At 32.6% G+C, this 14305-nt stretch overlaps 1 protein-coding gene across 4 annotated transcripts in view; it reads right to left on the reverse strand.

Moving 5' to 3' along the window:
- Window positions 1–10339: 10339 nt before the first annotated feature.
- The window catches only part of LRCH2 (leucine rich repeats and calponin homology domain containing 2), a 122087-nt gene continuing 118121 nt past the window's right edge, over window positions 10340–14305 (reverse strand). For all 4 annotated transcript variants that reach the window (XM_070462239.1, XM_070462237.1, XM_070462240.1 and 1 more), the window contains one exon: window positions 10340–13410. In XM_070462239.1, the coding sequence (XP_070318340.1) occupies window positions 13291–13410 (120 nt within the window). In that variant the 3' untranslated portion in view covers window positions 10340–13290. The remainder of the gene's footprint in view (window positions 13411–14305) is intronic.

Consider the following 14305-nt stretch of genomic DNA (forward strand, 5'->3'; position numbering starts at 1 on the left):
TTCTCTTATTTTCTTTTAACACTTTGATCATGATTTGTCTTGGAGTGTATCTCTTTGAGTTTATCCTACTTGGGATTTGTTGAGCTTCTTGGATGGGTAGATTAATGTTTTCATCAAATTTGAGAAGTTTTATGTGTAAGTATGTTTGATGGTGTCCCACAGGTTTCTATTCTTTTTTTTTTTTTCATCTTTTTTTTTTTTGTTCCTCACACTGGATAATCTCAATTATCCTATCTTAAACACATCTGATTATTTCTTCCGCTAGCTCAAATCTGCTTTTGAGACTGACTCTAATGAACTACACTTTTCAACTGTGAAATTTCTATTTGGTTCTGCCTTATAAATTCTCTTTATTGATATTCTCTATTTGGTGAACATCATTTTCATACTTCTTTCAACTCTTGATACATGGTTTCCTTTGATTTTTTGAACATATTCTTTTTTCATTTATTTTTATTAGTTGGAGGCTAATTACTTTACAATTTGTAGTGGTTTTTGCCATACATTGACATGAATCAGCCATGGATTTACATGTGCTCCCCATCCTGATCCCCCCCTCCCACCTCCCTCCCCATCCCATCCCTCTGGGTCTTCCCAGTGCACCAGCCCTGAGCACTTGTCTCATGCATCCAACCTGGGCTGGTGATCTGTTTCACTCTTGATAGTATACTTGTTTCAATGCTATTCTCTCAGAACATCCCACCCTCGCCTTCTCCCACAGAGTCCCAAAGTCTGTTCTGTACATCTGTGCCCATTATACAGAGTGAAGTAAGCCAGAAAGATAAAGACCAATACAGTATACTAACACATATATATGGAGTTTAAAAAAGAGGGTAACGATATGCAAAACAGAAAAAGAGACATAGATGAACATATTTATAATTGCTTATTTGTATTCATTGACTAGTACTGGTATATCAAAATTCAGGGCTTCCTCAGTAGTTTCTACTGACTTCCTCAGTAGAAATTTCCCATTTCTTTGTGTGTCTTGTAATTTTTTGTTGTTGAAAATTGGATGTTTTAAATAATATAATGTGGCAACTCTGGAAATCAGATTTTCCTTCCCCAGGGTGTGTTGTTGATATTTGTTTAGTGTCTTCCCTTAACTAATTCTTCAGAGATTATATTCTTTGCCTTTTGTGGCCACTGAAGCCTCTGTTCAGATAGCTGAGTGGGCAGCTAATGACTGAATAGCAGTTACCTCAACCACCTCAAACTAGTAAGCCTCCTACCTTTTACTGAGGTAGGTTTGTTGACAAATGCCTTCAATACTGGCAGTTTACAATCCCATCTTAGCTTTTATTTCTGGCTTTTGCAGAACTTCAAGGTAAGCCAGATAAGAGATTAAGTCTTCTCAGTTCTTTCTTGGGTATGTGCTCAGACATGCACATATTTATGGCAATCTAGATCCCCAGGGATACATCAGACCTTTTCAAAGATCCTCATGGACATTTCATTCCCCAGATTTTTAAGTTTTTTGCCTGCTGCCTGTTTGTCCCATCTACTGATGCCCCCTGAAGAGACTGTGATGTCAAACAACTGCCTATAATTTTTTTTTTTTTTTTTTTAATGAAAAGTGTCCTAAGAATAGGCTTTGCTCATCAAGCAAGCCCAGAGTCAGGTCAAACAAAAGCCAGTTCTGATAACAAGGATTGCCTATAGAAATAGCAAAAGGTCAAATGTTCTGGGAATGAGGCTCTTTGGGGAGCTCCAAACCCATTCTGTCCCTTTTTATGTATGCAAGGCTGTAGTTATTCACAGCTCACATGGTCCTGAGACTATTGGTTTTCAAGGCTACCCCAGGGCTCACGAAAGGAGAATGGAAACAGGGCAAGTCAAAATTTCATAATGATTACTATTTTACTGAGATTCATTCATTTCTCTTAAATAAATGCTCCTTGGATTGTCACAAGGCTTTAGTAAATTTTCAGAGTTGTGAACAGAGTTAATTTTGACAAATTTTGCTGTTCTCATTTCTTCTATGAAGGAACTGATTTCCAGAGGTCCATACACTACCAATGTGGAAGGGCTTCTCTCATCATCCTTCTATCTTGATTGACTCTTTTTCTCAAACCATTCCTCCTTTTATTTTAAAATATTTTTTTCTTTAATCTTTTAGTTGCTACTATATTTTCTTGTACATGCTTAAAGTCCAAAGTTAAAAAAAAAAAATCTTACCTTATCCTGAAAAGATTAGCATCATAGAATAGTAACTCAACTTACACTTTCCTCTCAAGGTATGTTAAATATGGTCTGGTATTTTATCATATACAGTCTTTTTAGCCATCACTGTTATAATAGTCAATTTTTATTCTGATTTACCCATATGTTTAGCTTTACCCTTATTTATAACTTGTTCTTGAATCTCAGATGATCTCACATCATTTTCTCTCTGCCTAAAGTGCTTCCTTTAAATTTTTCATTAATGTGATTCTATGAGTGGTAAACAATCTTAGTTGCTGTTGTCGTTGAGTCAGTCAGTAATTTCTGACTCATTGGGACCCCATGGACTGCAGCATGCAGACTTTCCCGTCCTTCACCATCTCCCAGTTTGCTCAAACTCATGTCCATTGAGTTGGTGATGCCATCCAACCATCTCATCCTCTGTTGTCCCCTTCTCCTCCTGCCTTCAATCTTTCCCAGCATCAGGGTCTTTTCCAATGAATCAGCTCTTCACATCAGGTGGCCAAAGTATTGGAGCTTCAGCTTCAGCATCAGTCCTTCCAGTGAATATTCAGGGTTGATTTCCTTTATAAATAATTTGTCCTAGTTTTTAAAAACCAGTCTGACTATACAATTCTAGGTTGATAATGATTTTCTAATAGATACTGAGCATATTATTCTACCGTCTTCTAGCTTTCATTGTTGTTTTAGAGAAATAAGTAATCAGCATAATCACTGATAGTTTGTAGCTCATTTCTCTCTTAGTGCTTTGTCTTTTGCTTTTCCTCTGGCATTCTATATTTGTTTGTAAGTTTGGATATCTATTTATTTTGCTTGAGATTTGTTGGTCTCTTTAAGAATTATATTTTTTTTATTCCATTTTGGTAAATTTCAGGTTTCTTCTGTTCAAATATTCCCTCACCTGTTTTCTTTTACCTCTTCTTTTGGAAATTCCATTATAAAGATTAGACCTTCCCCCTTCTATCTTCCATGTGTAAATTTCTCTTTTCCTCACTTTGATGAATTCCAGGTAATTTCTTCTTCATTCTCTTTTCAGCTACCTCTGTGCTCCAAAATCTGTTCACTGAATTTTTTAAATCTAGTGATTATAACTTTATTTCTAGATCATTTTGATAGTTTTAAAAACATCTACTTGGTCTTTTTTATAGTCTTTGGTCCTTTATTCATACTGTCAATTTCCATATTTAATATTTCCAAACACTTTCAAAAATCTTTTATATTCTGTGCTCAGTAATTTCAACATCTAAAGTCTTTTCACTTCTTAGTCTATTTTCTATTATCTGTGCTGAACCCTTGTTTTCTTGTGGTTTGTTTTTGAAATTTGACTGTGAGTTTATATTCTATAGGACTCTGAGAATTTTTCATTGAAGATTCACTCCTCCAGAAGAGAAACTCTTTTGCTTTGTTCAGTTACCTGGAAACATTACCAACCTGAGTACATTTCAATTAAACTCTATGTGAGAGGCTTTTGGAATATACACAAAAAAATTGTGCAATAAGTTACAAGCCCATGCTGGAGATGGTTAATTTGAGGTTTTAAATACTTATGAGAGATATTTTTTTTTCTTTTCCACTTAATGTCAAAGTCAAGCAAGGCAAGTTTCCTTTTACTCCTTATTACACAACCTTTTGAAGTTTAAGCTTTATGCCACATTCTCCTTTTGGAATGCCAACTTTGAAAAATCTCAGATTTTATCTCTTATCCTCAAGTCCCATGCAACTGACAAAACAGAATTTTTTCAGAAAACATCAGGCTAATCTGTAGCTATTGTGCCTTATTATCGGCTCAGCAATGTCTTCAGCAATATATTTATTTTATTTTTGTAGTATGACCTCATAACTATTATTTTATACATACATACATAATATATATGTATATACATATATATATATATATATATATATATATATATATATAATCAAGCACTTTTAAGGAGGAGGATGGTTCTCGTGTTATTTCAGTTATAATAACACAAGAAAAAGACTCTTGATGTACTGTTCTAAACATCTACATCTCATTAAAATATGTGAACTGCACTGATACCAATATTCCAGACAAATTTTTAACTCTTATTTTTGCTTAATAAATATTTTTCATAAATAATTGAAATGAATTAAACTAAGCAAAAGTAGCTTTTCGTGGCATGTCCAAAATATGTGGAAACTAACTACAGGCACCCTGAAACTTTAGAAACACCTACTTACCATTATCTACATGATTTTTAAATCAATCATATCTGTATATCAAGCATTCCTCCACATTTTCATCATAACCAGGAGCCTAGAAACATACAGGTAAATAGATGGAAGTAAGTGAATGAGAATTTCAAAGTATTTTGGTCTAATTTGTCAGTCTGTCTGAGTTTGTTGAAGACTTGGCAGAAACTAAGCTGGTCCAAAATAGGGCTCATTACTAATAATACTGTTAACCAAAAATTGCATCTTCAGTGCTTTCAGGTTCCTGGGCAATGTACAGAGAGATTAGTAGTCAGCTTCCTGTGGCAGTTTATAGAGCAAATTTAATTTATTTTTATGGTTTTTCCTGGCAGGCAAGTCAGGGAAAGTCTTATTTTTAATGTATTTTATTCCTGAAGAAGTTATTTACAAAGCTGCTCATGATTATTTGTGATTAAGAAATGTACCTAGGTCCTTGCTACTCAAAGTCTGTTCCACAGGCTATCAGCAACAACCTCACATAAAAGCTTGTTATAAATGCAAAATCCCAGACTCTTCCCAGACTTACTTGATCGGTTCATTTTAACAAGATTTCCAGGTAATTTGTGTGCACATTAAAGCTGGAGAAGCACTGACCTAGGTGACTCTGATAGGTTTGTAACTGGCTGACAAATTACATTCACAGTGTTGATTGCTATCAATAGTGACCAGACTACCTCATTCATAAAATGCTGAACATCACAATGTATAAAGACTTACATGAAGACATAAATGGTGTATAAAATTTTAGACTGCAGAATCAAAACTCAAAAAAATATTTTGGAAAAGTTTGACAAATAACAAGATAAAATGTATTGAGAAGAAATGTAAAGGTTCAAAAACTAAACTGTACAAATACAAAAGAGGGGACTCTGGTTTAATAGTAGTTCATACATAAAATACCTAAACAAGACTTCCAAAGGTCCTGTCAATGATGGAAAACTAGCAAGATTACTAGCTTTTTTCCCCATTAATTTTCAAGAAACTATACATATAAACATAGACCCAAATAACTAATTTTAAGAAATCCCTGAAAACACCCTGTGAAGGTGTGACAGGGGGCTGAAGTCTGTGCAAAGGTTAGTTGGAGGCAGCAATGAGGGGAACACTTAGAAAAAGAAGAGGTTTATGTTTTGGTTTTGTCTCTAGTCTGCATCTCCTTGAAATACGCATTACACTACAGTAATGAGAGCAGGTGTACATAACCATAAGGCCAGCCAAATAAAATATGAGGTTTAAAAAAATCATTATAAAGAAATATTTATTCTATGAATACAAAGTTGAGTCAACATCAGAAAATCTGTTAATATAAATCTTTGCATAAATAGACTATTGCATTAAATTACAATTGATGCAAAAATATATTTGGTAAGGTTCAACATCTATTTATGATTATTTTTAAAAGTCATGAAAGCTGGGTACTAGATAAATGTTCAAAAACTTATAGAAAATATTATACTTAATGGAATAACATTAGTTATATTTCCATTAAAACCAAAATGAGTACAAAGCAGCCAGCTATCACTGCAGTTTAACATAGTATTGCAGGTCCTGGACAATGTTATAAAAAATACATAAAATATAAAGAAGTTTAGGGATTAGAAGGAAGACCCTAAAACTATCATTATTTGAAAATTATATGATCATTTGCATAGAAGAATGTGTAGAATTAGCAAATCATTAAAACTATGAAGAGTTAAGCAAGTCTTCCAGATACAAAATCAACAGCATTTTCCTATGCCAGCAACAATCAATCAATAGAATTTAAAATATACCATTCACAATTGCATCAAAATTAAAAAAAAAATCTTAGGCATTAACTTAATCAGGAAGGCCTAATGCCTTTACGGAGAAAATTATTAACTCTAATATAGGAAACAGTTGAGCTGAATAGAGATACATTCCATGCTCTTGAATGGGAAGACCTATTGTAAATATATCAATTGTCTCCACAATAATATTTAAATTCAATGTAATCTCAACCAAAATTTCAGCTGATTTTTAAAGAAAGTAAATAAATGTAATAAAAATGTACGCAGTGTAATAAAAGCCCACAAATTGCTATGCCAACCTTAAGAAAGATGAAGTCATAATAACATTTTTACTTTTTAAAAAACTGATCTTTTTGCAACAAATGCAGAACAAAGTACAGTTTATCCCTCTTCTTAAAGCCTTATCTCTCCAGGGTTATAATTTATCAATTTTCTAAATATTTCCAAATTTTCCTTTCTTCTCTCCTTTCTCTCTCCACCTCTCAAAAATGCTCTTTAAAAAACAGAAATGGCTTCCTTTTAACTATTACTTAACTGTCTATTTTCACAAAATTGAAGACTTAATAACTACATAAGAATTTTACAGAAAATAATGAAAAACTTTTGACTGTGAATATATAGATTGGAGCCATCGATGAACTATGCATGGGGCTTCCCTGGTGGTTCAGTGGTAAAAAATTCGCCTGACAACATAGGAGACACAGATTTGATCCCTGGGTTGGAAACATCCCCTGGAGAAGGAAATGGCAACCCACTTCAGTAATTTTGCCTGGAAAATTCCATGGACAGAGGAACCTGGCGGGGTTGCAAAATGTCAGACACGACTTAGCAACTAAACAACAACTGATATAAATCTTACCAACTAATTTTCAAATAACATCAAAAGTACCTAGAAACAAGTACAAAAAATAGTGAAAATTTTCCTGCTACTTTATAATTTGTTTTAAAAAATACTTTTGATTAACATTTTCATAGGCCAAAATTACCAGAGATTCTGAGTAATATTAATGATTTATCTGCAACAGGACCATAAACATAAAAGCATTATATTTAAGCTAATGTGAAATATTCTAAAACACAGAGAAAGATTTCAGAGTTAACTGCTTTAGAAATAAATTATTTTAAAAAATATAAAATTTATTGTACTGGCACAAAGACAGAAATATAGATCAATGGAACAGAATAGAAAGCCCAGAGATAAATCCACGAACCTATGGTCACCTTATCTTCGACAAAGGAGGCAAGGATACACAATGGAAAAAAGACAACCTCTTTGAACAAGTGGTGCTGGGAAAACTGGTCAACCACCTGTAAAAGAATGAAACTAGAACACTTTCTAACACCATACACAAAAATAAACTCAAAATGGATTAAAGATCTAAATGTAAGACCAGAAACTATAAAACTCCTAGAGGAGAACATAGGCAAAACACTCTCCGATATAAATCACAGCAGGATCCTCTATGACCCACATCGCAGAATATTAGAAACAAAAGCAAAAATAAACAAATGGGACCTAATGAAACTTAAAAGCTTTTGCACAATAAAGGAAACTATAAGCAAGGTGAAAAGACAGTCCTCAGATTGGGAGAAAATAATAGGAAATGAAGAAACACACAAAGGATTAAACTCAAAAATATACAAGCAACTCCTCCAGCTCAACTCCAGAAAAATGAATGACCCAATCAAAAAATGGGCCAAAGAACTAAACAGACATTTCTCCAAGGAAGACATACAGATGGCTAAAAGACACATGAAAAGATGCTCAACATCACTCAGTATCAGAGAAATGCAAATCAAAACCACAATGAGGTACCATTACACGCCAGTCAGGATGGCTGCTATCCAAAAGTCTACAAGCAATAAATGCTGGAGAGGGTGTGGAGAAAAGGGAACCCTCTTACACTGTTGGTGGGAATGCAAACTAGTACAGCCACTATGGAAAACAGTGTGGAGATTTCTTAAAAAACTGGAAATAGAACTGCCATATGACCCAGCAATCCCACTTCTGGGCATACACACTGAGGAAACCAGATCTGAAAGAGACACGTGCACCCCAATGTTCATCGCAGCACTGTTTATAATAGCCAGGTCATGGAAGCAACCTAGATGCCCATCAGCAGACGAATGGATGAGGAAGCTGTGGTACATATACACCATGGAATATTACTCAGCCATTAAAAAGAATTCATTTGAATCAGTTCTAATGAGATGGATGAAACTGGAGCCCATTATACAGAGTGAAGTAAGCCAGAAAGATAAAGACCATTACAGTATACTAACACATATATATGGAATTTAGAAAGATGGTAATGATAACCCTATATGCAAAACAGAAAAAGAGACACAGATGTATAGAACAGACTTTTGGACTCTGTAGGAGAAGGCGAGGGTGGGATGTTTCAAGAGAACAGCATCGAAACATGTATATTATCTAGGGTGAAATAGATCACCAGCCCAGGTTGGATGCATGAGACAAGTGCTCGGACCTGGTGCACTGGGAAGACCCAGAGGGATCGGGTGGAGAGGGAGGTGGGAGGGGGGATCGGGATGGGGAATACATGTAAATCCATGGCTGATTCATGTCAATGTATGACAAAAACCACTACAATATTGTAATTAGCCTCCAACTAATTTAAAAAAAAAAGAGTGTACTTCACCACCACAAAAAAAAATATATATATATATATATAAAATTTAATGAAATACATTGCTTTTTACATAGACTATTTTACAAATCTATGGAATGGATTTATCAATTTTCTCCATGAAAATGTAGCATATAATCATTCAAAATAAATATAACTATTTTTTAAAGAAATATGACTGTCAGAACCAACTAGCAGAAATGAATAGTCAATGACAAATGTAGTACTGAGAGGTATAGTTCAAAAATCAAACTTGCAAAAATATGAGCATGAAAAACAATTAAATTTTAGTAGGTGGTAACCTCATTGACATCAGTCTTACAAATGTTTTTGTGGATCTGACTCAAGGGAAACAAAAGTAAAAATAAACAAATGAGACTACATCAAACTAAAAAGCTTCCACACAACAAAGGAAATCATAATCAAAATAAAATGGCAACCTCCTGATGGGGGAAGATATTTGCAAATCACGTATCTGATAAAGGGTTAATATTCAAAATAAATAAAGAACTCATACAACTCAACAATAACAAAAAAAAACTGATTAAAAATATGCATAGGATCTAAATAGACATTTTTCCAAAGACATACAGATGGCCAACAAGTACATGAAAAGATGTTCAACATCACTAATTATTAGGGAAATGCAAATCAAAACCAAAATGAGATGTCACCTGTCTATAAGAATGGCTATTATCAAAAAGGCAAGAAATAATAAGTGTTGGCAAGGATGTGGAGAAAAGGGAACCCTTGTACACTGTTGGTGGTATAGTAAATTGATAGAGCTGCTATGGAAAACAGCAGAGAAATTCCTCAAAAAATTAAGACTAGAACTACCATATGACCCAGCTATTCCACTTCTGGGTATTTATCCAAAGGACACAAAACATTAATTTTAAAAAAATATATGCACCCTTATGTTAACTGTAGCATTATTTACAATAATCAAGATATGGAAATAACCTAAGCATCCACTGATGGATGAATAAAAATATGGTTTATATACACAACATAATCTACTCAGCCATAAAAAAGAATGAAATTCTGCCATTTACACAAGGATGGACCTTGAAGGTATTATGCCAAGTGAAATCTAAAAGAAAATAAAACAAAAACAAACTGATAAGATTTCAAGATCAGATTAGTAGTTTATCAGAGGGTAAGGGGGTGGGGGAAAGGCAATACAGCTGAAGCGGGTAAACTGTATAGTGATGGATGGTAACTAGCTTTGTGATGGTGATCACTTTGTAGTACATGTTTACATTTGAATTATAATGCTGTATACCTAAAGCTTATATAATGAAAAAGAATCATAGCCCTAGGGTATAATTTCAATTACTACTTTATAAATTATACAACATTACTTTGTATTTCTCTGAATTAGAAGTGACTGAGATATCTAAAGAAAGTTTTAGAAAATTCAACTTGCGAACTGAAAAATCTATTTTTTCCATGTATTTACACATGTACATAACACATTTCTTATTTATTTAGGTAGCTACTTGACGCATACTAAGGGAGCACAGTAAAAAAAACTTTATTTCTAACTTTGAATGACAGGAAGCGCAGAGAGTCCCGTACAGGATTAAGATGACATCATTTTGTAAAGATATCCAAAGAAACCATTTTTTTAAAAGAAAACATTGCCTACTAAAAATACCATGATGTACAGAAAATCTAGACTAAACTTACTTTGAATATCCTCTCAAAGTCTATTTTTCCATACTAGAGAACATAGACACAAGATATAAAATACCTATAGAAAATGGATGCTGTGATATTAAGAGAAGAGGTAGAAAGGGAAAAAAGAAATCTCAGACTTTAATTTTTTTGTTCAACTTTATACACAGTTTGCATTGGTAATATACATTTAGTGTTCCATTTATTTTTAAATGCATCAGAAAATCAATCATGATAGATCTGTGACCAATACAAACATTTCTGAATTAAAAAAATTCAGTTAGAAAAGTCAATAAACTAGCACTTCTGTAAAGATAATTATTAAACAAATGGTAATGTGTTTTTACTCCTAACATATCCAACATCACTTCTTTCTTGTGCCATATAGGAATAAAATTTAGCAGGAAGTAAGCTATCTACTGTATGTTTTAGGGCCTAATAAAATATTTTAGTTTGATTACTTAACACTCTTCAAATCACAATCCAATTCAAATAATGATAATCATTCCTTACTCAATAACTGGTGAAGTAAATATATAATAACCATAAAAACTATTTTGAATAAATTTTACACTTACTCAAAAACTACTAAAAGAAATACATCAGAGACTTAGTATAATGTTTGCTTGGGGACTATGCTGTGAAACTGCCAGAGAAGTGTTCCTTTTTGTCACTCAGTAAATAAAACTGCCATGGTATGGACCTCAGATAGACCCATCTTAAACGGAACTTTGCTTTGCAATAAAGAATGTTACAGAGGTTCTGGTGTATTTTCTCTTTAAAGTAATAATTAATTGACAATTAAGTGAAATGCAATAAGGAAATGGCCTATAATTTCACTAATATTTCAATGATACAAAACATGAAAATACTTGTAAAATAATTAACATCTAGATTAATTAACAAGAGGAATTCTACAGCATAACTATGAAAGCAGTATGAATGATTGCTGTAGCTTTTTAATGATCACTTTATTTGTAACACTGTCAAATTTTTACATTAAAAACTAATAACTAAGGTACATATTTGTAATTTCTTACTTTATTACCCAAGTTTTCACTAGAGAGATTTTTGTCAACAACTTTTTTTAGATCCAACTGAAAAATAACTAATTAGCTCAAATATTTAAAGTAATAAATTACCAATAATTTAATTTTTAAAACTTGTAGTCATAAAAAGCTTTAATTCTTTAAAAACTTTGATTTGACCCTTGGGGAATGTAAAGAACACATCTGTTTCCTAAAGCCAAAACTTAATTATATGGCTTCATGCCAACTGATCAAAAAAAGTAGAGTTGCTCTTAAACCAATCCTTATTATATCATTTGGCACAATAGTTTTTACCTTTTATATATATCATCAAAACACCCAGGCCAACATTTCTAATAAGTTGCATCCATATTAAGAGGTAACAAGTGCAAATAATCACATACTTAAGATATGATACTTGCTTGACTACTACAAAAGTAATTATAGTTAAGTTTTTCTATAGGAAACTGAGTTATTCATTACAATAATGTTTTTGAAAAATTCCTGCACTACTACCAATGTAAGTTTATCCATCCTTAAATTAAACAAGAACTTTATATAATAGTATGCTTATGAAAAGATTTATAGAGTGGTCTATATTATTTCATCATGTTAATTGAGGATCAGTTAAGATTTACAGGATCCACAAATGGACATATTTTCTAATAAAAACCTATTCCTCAACTGCTGCTCTCTGAATCTGAATATAACCAAAGGCAGCATACTGATGTAGTAATGTTTCTGAAAGTCAAGACATAAACCCAAACTTTGGCAGTTTTATCAAAATGTCCTTGATAATTAAATACTCTGCTAGTTCTCAAAAACCTTACTGCTTTGTGTAACATTTTCAATACAGAAATAAAATACTCTTCAAATAATACATTTCAAAAGATGATTAAGTTTTGCAAAATTAAATAGCATAAATTAAGCATATTAACATCGTTTTTCTGACAACATGAAATAACCAGTTTAAGAAAACTGCAATGGACTAAATAAACACAAATGTCACAATGTGAGGCACATTTATCCTCACATATTACTGAACTTACAAAATCTACTAAAATATTTTAAAATTCCATTAATACATTAAAAAAATTGCAAAAATGCTTAAGACTATATGAGAGTCATCAATTACACAGGCACTTCACATGTAAACAATCTACAGTACAACTGAAAATATTTTGGCACCAACCTATAATACTAAAAGAATTCAATATAAAGCCAGAGTTCTGTAATTTCTACTCACTTTTTTTTTCTATAAAACTAAGACCAAAGACTGAAGAAATTATGTATAAACTAGAATCACAAGTATATTAAATAACTCAAATATAGAATTAGTTTTAAATTGGTAAAAAAATGATTACCTTGTCCAGATGTTTACCAGTATGCTATGATAAAAAAATTAAATCTAATGTGATTATTAAATTGAAATCACATTTTAAACTTAGTATTAATCTGATTATTGAAAAATAATCAAGATTATTAGCTAACTTAGTAAAAAGAGAATTTGAATTTACCAAAAACTCTTAGTAAATTGAGTTTTTGTAAGAGTTTGTAACTCTTAGTAAATTGAATCTAAGTTTTCCCTCAAAAGAAGTTTGGGCAATTCAAAATTGAATTTTGATGTTTTAACATGATTTTTCTTAAATCTAAGGCTTAAATAATAAAATTATTTTTGACTAGACATCCTTATTCATAAATTTGAGATATCTGAAATCACTTCAAATAAATGAAACTAGACATTTAGGATTTTTAAATGTTACGTCAAGCCGTAGAAAGCTGAGATGCCTTGGTTGTAGGTAATTCAAGAAGAGCCTGAACTGTGACACCAACTTTCACAAGACCTCTTTCTTCCAAAATATGATGAGGCAAACAGAGTCTTTCCTGAAGAAAACAAAACAAATGATATTTAAACATTTGCTTTTTAATAGTACAGCAAAACCTCAGTAAGTCAGAACTGGGTTTTTAAATCATGCTTTTTATAAAACTCTAGGTAAAAATTATACAATTCTAATGAAATAAACTTTAAGATGTCTGCTTCAATAGATTTTTATGGTATAGAATTCTATTTTATGGGCTGTATTTTTATCTGAGGTTGATCTGATCTACACAATAAGAAAATCTTTTTAAGTGAGATGGTGGTGCTAGATGTTCCCTAAGCCCTTGTGCTAGAGCAGAAAGAGCACTATGTTTCCAGCCAAGAGATCTAAGGGCCATATGGAGTACTAAAGGTACTAAAATTCCCTGGGATACTGTTTTTTCATCCTGAAAATGGAACTGTGTGAGAAACAAATAGAAGAATCTATATATGGAAGCATTTTAAGCATTTTGTAACCTGTTCAGTCCTATACAAAACTAGCCACTCTGGTTCCTTCTACCAGTTCTTAGGTTCCATGGTCTGTGATGTGCATAGCACTTCAGTACTTTTTTTGTCGTAAGGTGACTTCCCTCCAGCTTCTAGTGATGTTGTGTTGCTTCTTAGTTTAAATAGTCTAGAATTTGATAAATAACAACTGTCTTCTCTTCTAAGTCATTATATATGTCATTTCTTCACAATTCTATGAGAAAGAGGGTTTAGAGATAACTTTGCATTAGGTTTCATTAGCCTTCAGTGATCCTCTTTTAACATTTTTAATGTTTCCAAGGGTTCTGTCTTCACCCTTTTCTCTTTCTGTACTGTATCCTCTCTTTGGTATTCTCAGTTCAGTTCAGTTCAGTTCAGTCACTCAGTTGTGTCCGACTCTTTGCGACCCCATGAATTGCAGCACGCCAGGCCTCC

The sequence above is a fragment of the Odocoileus virginianus genome, unplaced genomic scaffold, assembly GCF_023699985.2.
Source record: "Odocoileus virginianus isolate 20LAN1187 ecotype Illinois unplaced genomic scaffold, Ovbor_1.2 Unplaced_Scaffold_1, whole genome shotgun sequence".
Taxonomy (NCBI): domain Eukaryota; kingdom Metazoa; phylum Chordata; class Mammalia; order Artiodactyla; family Cervidae; genus Odocoileus; species Odocoileus virginianus.